Genomic DNA, 16,457 nt, shown 5'->3' with positions numbered 1-16,457 from the left:
CACAATAAGTGATTAGTTAGTATCCAATGTGCTGCAAACATGTTATGTAAATATGTGTGCTTGATATTGTTCTCAACGCCACATTCGCAGTGCGCAAACATTCTAGCCTTAGTTCCTACTACATCGTACAGTCATCAGATAGCCTACGCACCTCTATGGAAAGCTTTGTCCCTTAATGGACACAACGTTACTTTGTTAACGCCGAATCCAATGAATAATCCCAAATTAACCAACCTGACTGAGATCAGCATGAATTGGGCCTACCAGTTTGTTGCCAATTTGAGCTATAAAACAGAATTCGAGATAACAATGTGGAACTTCCACACCACTCTCTCCACTGGAATGGATTTTCTTTGCGACAAAGTACTATCTTCACATGTAGGCCAGGATCTGTTACATAATGAACATAATTTTGACCTGGTATTCGTGGAGAATGTGTGTCCAGAGCTTTTAGGCTTTGCTGAAATATATAATTGCCCGAAAGTTCTAATCGCCACAATGAGTTTGTCTTCGATATTTTACAATATTCTTGGGGACTTTGCTCATCCCATTTCACATCCTGAGTTCGTGGTGTCCTTCCAAGGGCAGTTAAGTTTTCGGGAAAGATTAATAAGTACAATCGTTACGTTGTATTTGCACTATACTTTCGCTTACATCCTTTTTCCCAAGAAGCAAAAAATGCTGCAAACATATTTTAATAACACATCTACCATTCCGGAGCTTATTAGAAGTATAGATATGTTGTTTCTAAATGAAAATCCACATCTTCATGGACCAAGGCCCACTGGTCCAGCTACTATTACCATTGGGGGTCACAGAGACGATTTATCACTAGAATCATTACCAACGGTAAGTAAATATAAGAATTTTATGAAAATAATTCTGTCTGCTATACAGGGTGTTTCTGAAATAAGTGCGTTCCTTGAAAAGGGTAATAGAGGACACGAAAATGACCCAACTTTTATTAAGCAAGTGATGGTCTAAAACATTACGTTTTAAATGAAACAAATTCGCATGAAGGTTTAAACAAATGCAAAGCAGTCCCTGTAGGCTATTGAGTATATCCAATAAAAACAGGGTTAAAAGTAACTATGACGATCAAACAATTTTATTACATGAATCGTTCAAAGGCTCATTTTAGATTAAAACTGCGGAGTGCTATTAAATTAGAGGGTGAAAATTGGAGATAGGGATGAAAATGCACCCCTTTCAGTTTTTTAATTGTAGCTGGAAAACGAAGCAAAATTTCATTATTTAGGGAATTGAATTTTCCATGGAAATAGCTTATTTAAAAAAATTAATAGGAACATTTTATGCAAAAAAAAATCGTTAATAAACAATTTGAAATATAGCAAAAATTTCGATTTTCTGATTTTTTTTTTACTTTTTTGCCTCTAGTTTTTCTTTTGAGTAAAGGTAGGTATACGCATTGCTTCATAGAAAAAAAGTAGATAAAATTTCCTTCAAAACTAGAGGCTGAAAAGTATTTTTGGATGAAAATTGACTGATATATGGCTGCTCAAACTTATCCAATTTTTCGGTTTTTGTCGCGTTTACCCTTATACGTTATAATTCTCATTGTTTGCAAAAAAGGAAGGAAATAAGACGTTCAACGAATTTCAACACATGACTTGTTCGAAAGGTCATTATAAATGAAAAAACCGCGGGGTGCTATTAAATTAGAGGGTTGAAATTGAAGATAGGGGTGAAAATGCACTTTTGCCGTTTTTTAAATATAGCACGAAAAAGAATTTTGTAGAGAATTGAATTTCTCATCGAAATGGCTTATTTAAAAAATGTAAAAGGAAACATTTATGCAAAAAATCGTTAATAAACAAAAAAAATATTTTTTGATTTTTTTACTTTTTTAATAAAATAATTTAGTAAAAACTTGATAATTTAAGTACAATAAAGTTTATTAATAATGTATATATAGTGTGTCCACGTATGGAGTTGACAAGAGGAGAAACTCTTTTGTTTTTGACTTTATCGAAAAATGTCACTTTTTATAAGAAGTTCTACCCCTCGAAAAAAGAGACTGTCATACAAACATCTTAGATTAGATATACAGGGTGATTATAAATAAAAAAAACATGAAAATACTTAAGAAAGAAGTACCATTATTTATTATTTTACACAACATTTTTATAAAACAAATCCGTTTATAACCTCAAATAATATCCTAATACAAATTTTAAAATCAAAATTCCTATTTTTGAGTTGGGAAGTAGCGTAAATATAGAGTAAAAGTCAGAATTAAATCTTCAACAGCAAAAATACGCTGTTGAAGATCTGCTGCATCGACAATAAGCGTTTGTTTCATACAGCCCCAAAACAAGAAAGTCCAAGGGGTTCATATCCAGACTTCGTGCTGACCTACGTACACGGCCATTTCGTCCTATCCACCTTACCAGAAAGTTGTAAAAATTCACAAATTGAGCATGAGGTAGGGCACCATCATGCATGAAGGACATTTAGGCACGGATTTGTAGAGCGACTTCTTCCAACAAATCCGGTAAGGTGTAAAATTCTAAGTAAGCAGCACCACTTAAACGTGCAGTACCACTATCGGACCGCGTAATCTGTCACCAAAAACACCACATCAGATTTGCTTGATTGTGGAAATCACGTGGAACGTCAGCCAATTAGAAAAGCGCTTCACCCATGTAACGAATCCGGACCATACAAGGTACTATGGAAATTTGAGACCAAAATCATTAATTTACCCGAAAATATCAGAACAGCGAAATGGTTACCTCAACAGAAAATTTTAAGTGAGTGTTTATCAAACTTTATCAAACAGCAGATATCTTTTTCGTACAACTGATAAAAGTGTATTACTAAAATATGACTAACCTTTCAGATCATCCCAATTTGAAATTATTTATATGCCAAGGAGGCCTTCAGTCGATAGAAGAAGCTATTTATGGTGAAGTACCCTTTGTGATAATACCATTTATTGCTGACCAGTTTCAAAATGCAAAAATGTTGGAAAACAAAGATATCGCTATTGTTCTGGATAGAAAAACTTTAACCAAAAATGTTTTAAATAATGCTATTATGAAAGTAATGAATGACACAAAGTAAGTAGCCGTTATATTTAAAAGGATTTTTTAAGGATATATTCACGTAATTGTGAAAAATTATGACCTGATGGTTTCATAAAAAAATGTGCCATGTACTATTATAGAATCTAGACCAGCAAAAGTATCTAATTAAATAAATAAAATTTCGGGAATTGTAGAACATTGTAACTGGAACAGTCAAATGGAAATACTTAATGTTTTAGTTATTATGAAGGAGTCAAGAAATTAAAGAAACTAATTTTGGATGAACCCATGACTGGTTTACAGAAGGCTGTGTGGTGGACAGAATATATCATTAGAAATAAAGGCGCCAAGCATTTGAAGAATCCAGCAGCGAGTATACCACTCTATCAGTATTATCTGTTAGACGTTATAGGAATGCTAATGCTAATAGTTACACTAATCATTACAGCTTTAGTGCTGGCACTAAAGAAGATATCCAAGTTGCTTTGTAGGTTTCACCATAGAAAGCAAAAGTAGAAATTAAAATATATACAATGTTTTTACTGTTTCTAATTTTAATTCTTCTTCAATTTTAACAATAATCATCACATTATATTATGGACATCAATTATACAGCCCCACAAAAAAAAGTCGTGATCTTCCTATGTATTTTTCGACGCTGAATCCGAAGCTGACGTCAAAAAAATTATACGTATACCCCTTAAATTTTTGTGTAGAGCCAAAAACAATCCTTAAACAGGGGTAAAGTTATGAATATCAATATCATTACGAAAACGAGTAGAAATGGCCACCCTCGTGCTCTCAACTATCACTGCTAAGGGCTTCCCCGAAAGGGTTGGTACGCTTTGTACAGCCCTTCTACTTCTATACCCTTTCGGACATAGATCGGCGTCATGAAAGCTTCTAGCTTACAAGCTCTTGAAAATGTAAAGGAGACATGGTGAAGGATGAACACAGACAAAGAATCAACCCCCTAGAGGGGTGGAAACTATCACCTGCTAGACGGGGTGGAGGAAGGTGTGGCAGATTAAATTTTTCTTGTTTTTACTGTGCAATGGTCGCAATGCAGTGAGCAGAACAGCTCTCAACTGATCCCCCATTAACTTTTTTGTTTTAAGAGTTATAAAAAAATGTAAAATACAAAAGACTTTTACACGATTTTTTATGAATTTTTTGAAAAACAAATGAAGTCCAAACAAAATGGCCGCGGATGTTAACTTTGTAAATTTAAATGGAACACCCTGTATATTTTTACATATTTGGATAGAGCGTTCTCTGTCGAGCATAGTCATATAGTGTTTGTTGGGACCATCTTTAACAATAAGCGAGATACTATTAAAAAAGAAAATAAGGTTAAATGGAGCACCCTGTATATTTTTACATATTTGGATAGAACGTTCTCTGTCGAGCATAGTCATATAGTGTTTGTTGGGACCATCTCTAACAATAAGCAAGATACTATTAAAAAAGAAAAGAAGGTTTTTTTATTAAGAAAATAAGATATCTTTTCATTGTTAGGCCTCTTTCAGGCATTTCTGCCTTCTTTCCAATTACGTAAGGATTTACAGATTTAGTTGTAATATATTTTGACATATCGGACATTGATATGGTCCAAAATGCGTATAGGTATTTTAACTAAATGTCACCAATTAGGCCGTGAGAGGCCTAATTACTCATGGACAATGTTATATGGTAGGCCGTGACAGTGACAGGTAATGTCATGACAACATTGTTATTGCTGAAGAATCGTATTTAAAAAAGCAACTATATAAAAATTATTAATTAAATTGTTGAATCGGCCTATCCAATAAAAAAACATGGAAAATATAATTAAAAAAAAAAGGAAAAATGTAGCCAAGCCACATAATAATAGTAATGAATAATTTATATTTTCTTTTGTTTGTCCAGTATAAATAATAATTGCTCATGTATTTATTTTGGACAAACAAAACAAAAATATAGAATTCAGAATTAGTCATAAATCATCTTGTAACCTTAAACACATAAACAAAACGGAGCACACAGCATTAGCATTATCTTCGGCAATGAATTTAATTAACAAATCGAGTGACTAGCGAGATTAAAGTCACACAATAATTCTATAAACAAAAGTTGAGATACAGATAATTTAAGTACATACAATCTGCAATGACATTAATAAATGTATCGATGGTAATCAAGTGATAACAATCAGTATATTATTATTTTCCTTTAGTTTACTTTTATTTTGTCTCATCAAAATTAGGAGTTCTAGTCATAGGTACATATTTTAATATTTAGTTTGAAGACGACGACCAGAAATTATTTTATTATAAAAAATGTATTGAATGAAAAGTAATTTAATGTATTTTCTAAATTTTGCTCAATTCAGTAAATTTTAATTATATGACAGTAGTTTCATCTCATTAGGTATGGATGCCATTTATTTTTTCTTTTCGCACTGTATTAGCTGTGTCCCGTCCAAATTTGGTTAGTGCATCCCTCTCGGTTTCGAAATTTCAATACTTATATATGTTTTTCGCCACGAACATTGAATTATTCCAAGTATTTCGTATTTTCACTACCGAGAACGGCGGTGACAATATTTTTAACATTAAGGCGATGTTTCGCATTGTATTAGCTATGTCCCGTCCACATTTGGTTAGTGTATCTGTCTCGGTTTAGGAAAGTTAATATCTATGTATGTTTTCAGCCACGAAGATTGAATTATTCCAAATATTTCGAATTTTCACCATCAAGAACGGCGGTGACAATATTTTTAACATTAAAGCGATGTTTCGCATTGTATTAGCTATGTCTCGTCTAAATTTGGTTAGTGTATCTATCTCGGTTTAGAAAATTTAATATCTATATATGTTTTCAGCCAAGAAGATTGTTAAAAATTCCAAATATTTCGAATTTTCACCACCAAGAACGGCGGTGACAACATTTTCAAGGGTAAAACGATATTTCGCATAGTATTAGCTATGTCCTGTTCGAATTTGGTTGATGCAGCTTTCTCGGTTTCGAAAATTCAATACCTATGTATGTTTTCCCCCACGAATATTAAATAATTCGAGATATTCCGAAACAAAGCAGTGACAACTCTTCACATTTAGTCGATTCTGGAACTAAATAATATACAGTGTGTTTATTTAAGTGTCTTGAACCAGGTTATTTGATTATGATAATTTTAATTGTATCAGTACTATTTATAAACATTATTTCGTCATGTTTCTATTAAAGCGACGATTGAACCTGACAAATAATAGGTACAGGCAGACAGGTTATTTATTGGGATATGCTGGTAAGTACTTAAACCTAACCTTGATAGGAGTTGACATAAATGTATATATTGCAACCTGGCGTAATGATGGTCTAACCACTGCATCCTTGATCATTATTTGATGGTCCGTGTGGTGTATCTGTATACCCAGTGTTCACAAAATGTTAGTGATTGTGTCTTTAGCGTTACACTTTGTTTCTTTTACTAACTGCGCTAATATCTTAGCAATTCTACCAACTGCGTCTTACAGTCACCAAATGGCGTAGGTAGATGCATCTATGAAAGAAGTAGTCGTTAAGAGAACACAAAGTGACCCTCACAACAGATACTATGAACGACCCAAAGTTGGTAAATCTTACAGAGATAGATATGGGATGATCTTACAAATTTACTGCTAACTTAAGCAAGGCGGCTGAATATAATATTATGACAATGTGGAACTCTCATTTAAAGGGTATAACAATGGTAAAGGCCGTATCAGAAGCCCAAGTGTCACATCCTTCCGTTCGAGATCTGATTTACAATCCAAAAAGCTTTGACTTAATTTTTATACATTTCTTACTTTCAGAATGGTTAGCATTCGCGGAAATCTATAAATGCCCGCAAATTTTATTTGCTAGTATGGATGTTACTGCATCATTTTGTCTTCTAACAGGGAATCAAGACCATCCTATTTTGCATCCAGACCTCATGTAATCTTACCACGTGCAATTAACTTTTAAATAAAGAGTTGTGAGTACGTTATTTACTTGGTATACTCTCTATTTTTATTCTTACACAGTTTTTTCCGAAAAACAAGAGATAATGAATAAAAGTTTTGATACAAATTCATCCCTAATGGATCTTATAAGACACGTTGATATGATGTTTCTCAGCACGTCCTTTAATGCAATACATTTTCAACAGCTGGAAACAGGAGAGATATGTCGCCACAAACCACCGTCACCGGTAAGTACCTAACAAAATTAGCAACTTGTGGAAAGAAAAGAAAAATTACAAACGAATATTTGACAAATTCTATTACTATTTATTATCTGTTATGTTATTCTCAATAAATTGCAAACTCACAATCAATTAAGGCATACTTACCTGATCCTAAATAACAATATAGTATAAGACAATATTATCTATTGTTCAAACAGGAAAAATCCAATTATAGGAATAATAAGGATATTGAAAAAAATGGGGCGCAATAGATGTACTAAATACAAACATAAAACCAATTTAATAAAATAAAGTTAAAAAAAATGAATTTTCTTTTATAGCAAAATAAAAACAAAAACGAACCAAAAAACAAAAAGTTAATTACCCAGCTACATTGGCTATAAAATTATTACAAACGTATAAAAATGTAAGTAAAATTAATAAAATAAAGCAAACAAAATGAAATTGTCTGTTACAGTTAAATACAAACAAAACAAACCAAAAATGCTCCTGCTAAACGAGCTACCCAGTTGCATATACTATTTAAATTATCATTAAGAATATCATTTTTCATAATTTGTAAATAGATTTTATTAAAATATTGGTTTGTGAGGCAACTCAATAAAGTAAAAATTGCTATCTACGATTTTCGCCAGATATCAAAAAATGTACTGTACTTGACGTTGAAAAGGTACATAATTGTCGAACCTGTCTGATTTTACGTCATTATTAGACTATTTTGGGAATAATCTGTAAGTGGATAAAGACCATCTTACAAAAAAAATCGGATACCATAATTGAGCCGTATTCGATTTTAGTCATAATCACAGTACAAAACAGCATACTTCCGAAAAATCTTTATAGTTGAGATATTTATGGCTTTTACAAATTCTCTTCTCACTACAGGGATCTCGGAAACAAACGGAAAGAGATACGAAGTAGCTTAAATGGGAGCAAAGTTGCACAATTAGGGGACCAACATTATGCCTCTCAAAAATCAAAGCTAACATGATTAATTTTCGAAATATTTGAAAAAAAAACGAAATTTTGGAAATCCGTGTTTCATTTCAGCCTTGTTTGAGGTGAAAAGAAGAACACTTTCTCATGGAAACTTTTTGCCCTCTATCGAATGGCATAATCAATTTTTATATGTCCCCTTTCGTCTCTCCAGGACCATCATCAACTTCATTTTTTTAAATACGACCGTGGAAATTTTATTACATTTTTGTAAGCCTTCAGAACCCCCAATACTGTACTACTTCAGCCCGAACCAGATTCAGACGTTTTGTCTAAAAAAATTCATCTTCAATGTATTCGTTCCATATTTTTTTCAGGATGTTCATACAAATACATCTGACATGCTATTTCACAGTTGCGGTTACAAGAATAATAAATTAAGATCACACTGCTCTTATATTATTATGTTTTTTGGTATGCCTTTTAATTTTTTTTGTTAATGTTGTTATTTTTTTTTGTTTTGATTTATTTTGGGCGCCTTTATTTTTAATATGTTGTTGATATTGATATGAGACTCACTCAGCGTGTGGGTTCCTTTTTTACTTATTTTTATCTGGATTAAACATTTTTATATTGTTTCCTTACTCTATTTTTCCTTTAAATGAAAGATATGTTGTATGTTACAAATACCGATATATTACAATCTGATTTTATGGATTATACGTTTTTACAATTGACAACTACTGTTATACTTCTTACACTAGATTAATAAAACAAGATATTTTCCCCCTAAATTCTACTGTTAAAGTGCATAGTAGTGTTTTATACTGTAACTAGTTGGTTGGTTGACAATGATATTGTGCATTAATTATACATATATGCAGTGGGATTTTTAATGTAGAAATTTTTATAGCGCTTTATTTTCAAATTTGCAAATTTGTTTAGCTAATTGTGGCGACACTTACGATCGTAGAATTATTGCTGGTAATTTAAATCCTCCTGCATGTAATCGCATTGGCCTGGAGTTTCCTCGTTGAACCGCCGTCACGCCACAAAGATTTCCTTGGATGTTTTTACTGGAATTCTTACAGATGAAAACTGCACTGCACTATTCTTTTATTGGGTTTCACTTATCACTTTTTATTTATTTTTGTTAACCTTGTTCAAATTTGTTGTTTCATAACTACTTATGTTGATGTGGCTCAATGAATTTCCGAACTTATGAAACTAATTTGAATTTCGAACTTTTGACAGCTGTATCTGTCCGTGACATTACTCCACCAAGATGGTTTGATAAGTATGACTTTTTCACTAACTTGTTGATTTTATTGATAACAATTGTTTTTTCTAGGAGCAAACTAGCGATGTTACTGCTACAGGTAAACATGGAAGACTGGCTACCTCGAGCCCGGAGATTAGTTTTAATAAACGTGAAAAACAAGTGAATGTTTCTATAGCAACAATAACACATTTTTGAAAATTTATTTATGCAAATACTAACTTTTGGACTGAATTATGATGCATGAAATTTACATTTTCAACTTCCTTGAATTTTTTGCATCTTTTGACACCAATTGCACGTTTCTAGGTTAACTTAAAAGTCATGCCAAAATTTTACTTATATCTACAAATTTCAACTAAATTTTGATAAATAGCTTAATTCTCAGCATGTCTGTCCTTTCAATGTCTTTAGTACAACCTTTTTAACACCTTTTATACAGTCTTTACTCGTTTTTCAGATGTAAACGAAAGAAAATTTCAAAGTTCTCCGGTCCATCAAGTATTAATAAAGTCTACACAACAATTTGAACTTTGGTTGGACTCTAAGCACAGTTTATGAAGTTATGAGGGTCTTTTACACTGCACATATGACACACACTACTACACTTATACAATAAAAAATTTACAAATACTAACGGAACAACAAATGTCAACATTTAAAGGATACATAAAAGTTTTCACAGATGCTTAGGTTTAATTCCACACATACATTCTGGTTACATGTATACTATGCATTGTTTATATACCAGTTTTATTGCATGAATCATTATTATCTGTGAAAAACCTTCATCATCCGTCGATAACTTGTCAAAATTCCGCTATATTTTTAAATGTGCTCATGCCAGAACTTTTTATTGACATTTGATATTGTAATATGGTTCTTTACTGTTCTTTATAACATAATTGTGCTACATGAGTGCATCTGAATAGTTTTATGAATATGCAATTCAATTTTTGTCATAGTTTTGACAGTCGAGACGTTTTATTGTGAAAATTTAGTAATTACATCATTTTAACTTATACTATTGATAAATGTCCTTCATTTAAATTCATTACAGTCATCCACACCCTGTTTGTGTCTATTTCAACTATATTCAATCTCAAAATTTGTATTCATTCGACAATTTTATGTTTCGGTTGCCGAGAAAAGAATCGATTAAGATTTCAAATTTAATAAAACATAACAATATCATCGCATATACTGGCCATTGTATGAGGCGCACTTCAACAACTTTATTGGCCAATAAAGGTGCTGATCTTACAACCATCAAACGCCATGGTGGATGGAAGAGATCCTCTGTAGCAGAAGGTTATGTCTGTATCTAACAAACTTGATATTGCAAGGAAAATCCAAGAAAATATAGCTGTTCCTTACAAGAAGATACATCCGTAACTTGTGCAAATTCTTCACAAACTTCGGTAGATATTATGCGTTCCGAAAATGAGTGCAACAATGCTACAAGGGTTATTATTATTAAAAAAGGAAGTTAAATGTGATAAAACAAAAAAGTTAATAAGTAAATGAATTCAATTTGATTTATTGTAGGATAGGTTTATTATTTTTTCATTATTCTACTAGTGAAATAAAGTTACTTTATACGGTTCATAATATGTGTGGATAAAAGTACGATTGTAAGGTGATTGTGGACAAAAATATAAATCAGTCTTGTGTTGAGATAGATACTAAATAAAAATTCTAGCTTTTTTTTTAACTCACAACATTTCTTAGACAGCAAGCTAGTTAAACACTTTTATTTATCAATATTCAGAGAATAAAAATGTTTTTAGACGAAGCTAGAGAAGGATACATTTACGTAAGCTTCGGTAGTAACATTAACAGCAAAAATAATTATTTTGATGATGAATTTTTTTGTTGTTACACATAAAATTGAGTTGTAATTAATTATTGCACTAAACCAGTTGTAAGATATTTTAATTAATTTTCTGTCAAAAAAGAATTTGTGTAGTAATGAAACCTGTGATTTTCATTTTGGTAGTATTTTCAAAAATAAGTTGAAATATATTTTTTAATATTAGATTACCCAGAGTCAAATATTCATCAAAACACCTTTAAATTCAATTATTGTCAAGTATTGATATTTTATTAAAATATAATTAATAAATAGCAATTAAAAAATTAATTTAAAAAGATCGTCAACTTAGCTTCTAATGAAAGTTATTTTAAATTGTGTCATAATTTAGATACAGAATATCTTAGAACGTGATTAACAACAAACATTGATTGTTTGTACATAAAGCACTGCGACTGATTAGCTATTTATTGAAACACTGTAGAGTTGTCGCAATTAGGTAAAAAGTACCCCAGTGCTTCCCTGTACTATGAAGCCTTTAATTTAGTAAGACCGTTACATGCCCTAGCCCTCTAGATAGTAGTAACTACAGCTCAAAACGTTGCAAGTGCAATATTTTATGTTCATATTGACGATAAGCCTTATCTCAGTTTTCTTATATTACAGTTTCGGAGCATGCGTTAGTATAAATTTATATATCCTTGATCTTTATTAGGCGGTAGATGTATATATCACGTTAGTGCATACAAAATGTTAGTGAAGTTAGTATTACTGGTGATAAGTTTTGTTTATTCAGACTGTGCCAACATCTTAGCGGTTTTACCATGTCCGTCTTACAGCCACCAAATAGCTTACACGCATTTGTGGAAAGAATTATCTTTAAGGGGTCACAAAGTGACCCTTATAACGCCTAACCCTCTGCGTGATCCCAAATTAGTTAATCTTACAGAAATAGATATGTCAAGCATTTACAAATTTGTCAGTAATATAAGTCGGTCAGTTGAGGACAATATGCTGACAATGTGGACTTTTCATGCTGGTATGTTGGAACTGATGAGGACTGCATCAGAAACCCAACTAGCTCATCCTACTATTCAAGATATGATCCACAACCCGAAAAGTTTCGACGTAGTGTTCGTGGAGTTCTTGGTTCCTGAGTGGCTAGCTTTTGCGGAAATATATAATTGTCCAAAAGTGTTATTTGCCAGCATGGAGGTAACTGCGTCCTTTTACCATTTAATAGGAAACCCAGCTCATCCTATTTTGCATCCAGAATTCGTGTCGCCCTTCCATGGACAGTTAACTTTTAAGGAACGGGTGATGAGCTCGTTAGTCAGCTGGTATTATAAGTATTACTTTGCCTTCACAGTTTTTCCTGAGAGGCAGAAGATTTTGAATAAATACTTTGACACAAATTCGACAATAACTGGACTTATTAGTGATATTGATTTGATGATCCTTAGTATAAGCCCTTTAATTCAAGGTCCTAGAGCATTAGGTCCCAACACGATATCGATTGCTGGGTACAGGGAAGACGTGTCGTCTCAGCCATTGTCACCAGTAAGTATTTTGGAAATGAAATATTCCAGGAATACTAATCACAAGTATATAATTTAAAGTTATTTCTATTGAGACCCCCTGTGACTATTTAATCATTTAGAATTTATTATCTGTTTAGTTAAAAAAGTGTTATCAGTTTTAGATTAAGTATATCTCATAAAACTCATCTTTTATACAGCGTGGAACTTATTAAGTAGGTATGTTACAATATCTTTCACATATTTCTCTGGCGCTATTGTGTAACGTTATTTATTTGTGGCATAATCGTTTTTCCGTTGTTTATTGGGCATTTTTCCACCTGCCAAAAATTTAAAAAAGGATCAGTCAACGGTTATTTTTATGAAAAAAGCTTTTCCTAGCCAAAAATATAACGGAAAAAAAAGAGACAAATACAAAAAACACATTACTATAAAGGGTGAGCCAGATTTAACAGCAGACCCTAGAGAATGCTATAAAACTAGAAATTAGTGAGGTTTTTCTTCAAAAATGCTTCGTTTTCGAGATAAGAAAAGTAACAAAAAATATTTTTATATCTTTGCAACTGAATAAAAAATTTGAGTACACGTTGTACTGGATGGGTCACCGTACAATGTGACAATATCTAAGCAACCAGTGATATGATATTTTAATTAATTAAAAAAATGTTTTAAGTCTGTATCGGGTAAAAATAATACAGATGTTTCGATAATGCTTTTAAACTGGACCAAAAGAAATGTTTATAATTCCTATTTCAGTAGATTTTTTAAAACTTTACTTTCTAAGTTTTTTTTGTTATATATTTGTGACGTGTATACAGGGTGTCCGGAAAGATCATGTCAAAAATGAAGGGATGTACAAGGGAGCTCAAAATAGTTGTAGTACTTCATACAAATTTTTTTCCTATCGGGCTTCGTTGTGGAGTTATTTGCCTTCAAAGAAAGAAGTTTGAAAAACAAATTTCAATTATAACTTGTAAGTCGTTACCATGACAACAATGAAATTTGGGCAATTAAAGTAACTCATTTCCATGTTTAAACTGATATTCAATATATCTGGATTATACAGGAGCCTTTCTCGACACCCTGTATAGTAGAAGTAGTTTTAAAAATATGGCATTTTTAGTAATTAGTCATCTCGATTTACTTCCATAAAAAATTTGGTTTTATATCTATATTATCTGTAAAATACACAAAAACAAAAATTTTACTTGAAAAATAAAATAGAATAAAGAAAGATTCCCATCCAGAACCTGCCTCATAAATTTGCATATTAAAAAACGATATTTTTGAGCATTTTTCTAAGAAAAAAAGCCGCGTTTTTTAAAAATAATTTTCTTTGGTTAAAAAAAACAAAAAAAATTAAAAAAATTTTATTTTTATCTCAAAACGGACAAAATGAAAAGAAAAGTTACAAGTATTTGTAAATTTTCTACCCAAACTATTCAAATGCTAATAACTTCTTGAGGGGTTGAAAAACATTATGAAAGGTACTAAATAATACTAAAATATAAGAAAAATTAAATATGGTGGGGTCACGACCACAGTGATTTGGCGTGGAATATTAGCTGACTGAAATAAAAACATATTATGTCCTAAGTATTATATTTTTAGGATGTTAAAAAATTCTTGGATGATGCCAAGGAGGGATGCATTTACGTAAGTTTGGGTGGTAACGTCAAAAGTAGTGAACTGAGTCAAAACCTGCTGAAGACAATCATGGAGGCTCTAGCGGACGTGCCGTACAAAGTTTTGTGGAAATTTGAGGCAGAAACAACGGACATGCCTAAAAATATTAAAACCGCCAAATGGTTACCACAACAAAAAGTTTTAAGTGAGTAGATAGCAATTAATACTCTTATTTAATTTCCACTTACGTAGACAACCCGAAAATGTCAATATCAGATATATATTTCATTAATTAGGAATTATGTATACTTCAAAATATGATACATCTTTTTATATAGATCATCCTAATGTGAAATTGTTCCTCAGCCAGGGAGGTCTTCAGTCTATGGAAGAAGCAATTTATGGTGAAGTACCTTTTGTGATAATACCATTCTTCTCTGATCAGTTCCAAAACTCGAAAATACTGAAAGATAAAGGTGTAGCTGTAATTCTGAACAGACAAACCTTGGAGAAGGTCGAGTTAAGAAATGCACTTATGGAAGTAATGAACGAACCAAGGTAAATTTCGATAATAGTTTATAAATAGCCAAATTTTCCTAATTCTCTTTGAAATTCTTAATATACAAGTACAATTTTTCAGATACCGTGACGGAGTGAAAAAAATGAAACAGTTAATCTTAGATGAACCCATGACTGGATTAGAAAAAGCAGTATGGTGGACAGAATACGTTATCAGAAATAAAGGCGCCAAGCATTTAAGGAATCCAGCTGCAGATCTACCATTTTATCAATATTTCCTCTTAGACGTTTTAGGATTCTTGTTCGTAATAGTTATTTTAATAGTTACTGTCTTAGTGTTAGCAGTGAAGAAGATATCTAAATTGTTTTGGAGGCTTTGTAGTAAAAAGACAAAAACTCAATAATTATCTTTGAACCAGCTGTAGTATATAGATGAAACTTATTCGACTGACCTCCTTATCTGAATGTTTTAATATTTTTGTTATAATAAAGCAGATCGCTTATTAATTATAACTCTTATCTGAATCTTTTTAAGAATTTTCATAAATTAATCAGTATAATGATGATTTGAGAGATTTTAATGCTTAACATTTTCTTTTAAGGTCAATTCTGTGTCGTTTATACTGTAAAATATTACATTTTCACTGTTTCTGAATGTGCCTCAACATAATAATATTATTTTGCTTTCAAAATTGACAGATTTAGCAAGCAATAGTCATCAATCTTAAAAACCAGAAAGAGGAAACAGTGAAAATACTACATAAAAATTAGAAAACTTTTAAAAACTTTTGGGTTATGTTTAAAGACATATTATTAGGTAGTCTCTTACAAATTTTAAAGCCAATATAATTAGGTAGCTTAGATACCTACCGTTGATAATTTTGTAAAAGGTAAATGAAAAAGTTTTTTTTGTCTAGTATTTTTACCACAAAAATTTTATTTTTAAATATGTGAATGCACATTTCCAGTAAAAGTACTGGCAAAATACTCAACTCTACAAACATATCTTTGTATGTTTCTGTAATAAATATGCCATAGTGCGATGAATACGTTTCTGGCGAAACAAACATGTTCTGAGCAATAGTAGAATTGCCCCACAAACAAATACTATTTACTACTACTCATAATGTGATATACAATTTTATGCTAGTCAAGTCGAATTTTCAAAAATATATCGTAGGTACTGTTATCTAGAGAGAACTAAGATTGTCAAGATAACTCACAAATGGTTCTGCTATTACGGAATCTAATTATTTGAATTCTGTTTATTAAATATAATGATTTTAAAATATAAATGATTTTAATTAAATCGATCATTCAATAACTTTAGGGCTACGTTACAATTTTCTTTTCAATTGTTTGTCAAGATATGCTCCACACTATTGAAATATTAAGTAAGTAGAACAAGACTGAGTTTTGAGGCAATTCAAAATCAGTTTCTAAAACCTTATAGTTATAATAAGAAATCGTCCTACCGCTAGGATAC

The 16,457-nt window shown here is 31.6% G+C and overlaps 2 protein-coding genes across 2 annotated transcripts; both read left to right on the top strand.

Annotated features, from left to right (window-relative positions):
• LOC108903709 (UDP-glucuronosyltransferase 2B15-like) lies at positions 1-3,566 on the top strand. The gene is made up of 4 exons (XM_018705984.1): positions 1-849; positions 2,690-2,774; positions 2,864-3,083; positions 3,290-3,566. The coding sequence occupies exons 1-4, from the start codon at positions 40-42 to the stop codon at positions 3,564-3,566; spliced, it is 1,392 nt and encodes a 463-aa protein (XP_018561500.1). The 5' UTR covers positions 1-39.
• Positions 3,567-12,011: 8,445 nt separating this feature from the next.
• Positions 12,012-15,484, top strand: LOC108903721 (UDP-glucuronosyltransferase 2B7-like). The gene is made up of 4 exons (XM_018706004.1): positions 12,012-12,848; positions 14,438-14,657; positions 14,791-15,010; positions 15,093-15,484. The coding sequence occupies exons 1-4, from the start codon at positions 12,039-12,041 to the stop codon at positions 15,373-15,375; spliced, it is 1,533 nt and encodes a 510-aa protein (XP_018561520.1). The 5' UTR covers positions 12,012-12,038; the 3' UTR covers positions 15,376-15,484.
• Positions 15,485-16,457: the final 973 nt, after the last annotated feature.

This window comes from Anoplophora glabripennis, unplaced genomic scaffold, assembly GCF_000390285.2.
Source record: "Anoplophora glabripennis isolate ALB-LARVAE unplaced genomic scaffold, Agla_2.0 scaffold63, whole genome shotgun sequence".
Taxonomy (NCBI): domain Eukaryota; kingdom Metazoa; phylum Arthropoda; class Insecta; order Coleoptera; family Cerambycidae; genus Anoplophora; species Anoplophora glabripennis.
This window is presented reverse-complemented; position numbering and strand designations above follow the sequence as displayed.

What these genes read in the sequence shown, in the direction of transcription:
- LOC108903709 (XM_018705984.1), top strand. Translation starts at nt 40, where the DNA reads ATGTTATGTAAATATGTGTGCTTGATATTGTTCTCAACGCCACATTCG. An exon ending in CACTAGAATCATTACCAACG is followed by an intron (nt 850 to 2,689) that starts GTAAGTAAATAT and finishes GGACCATACAAG; the next exon opens with GTACTATGGAAATTTGAGAC. An exon ending in AAAGTAATGAATGACACAAA is followed by an intron (nt 3,084 to 3,289) that starts GTAAGTAGCCGT and finishes TTAATGTTTTAG; the next exon opens with TTATTATGAAGGAGTCAAGA.
- LOC108903721 (XM_018706004.1), top strand. Translation starts at nt 12,039, where the DNA reads ATGTTAGTGAAGTTAGTATTACTGGTGATAAGTTTTGTTTATTCAGAC. An exon ending in CGTCTCAGCCATTGTCACCA is followed by an intron (nt 12,849 to 14,437) that starts GTAAGTATTTTG and finishes TTATATTTTTAG; the next exon opens with GATGTTAAAAAATTCTTGGA. An exon ending in ACCACAACAAAAAGTTTTAA is followed by an intron (nt 14,658 to 14,790) that starts GTGAGTAGATAG and finishes CTTTTTATATAG; the next exon opens with ATCATCCTAATGTGAAATTG.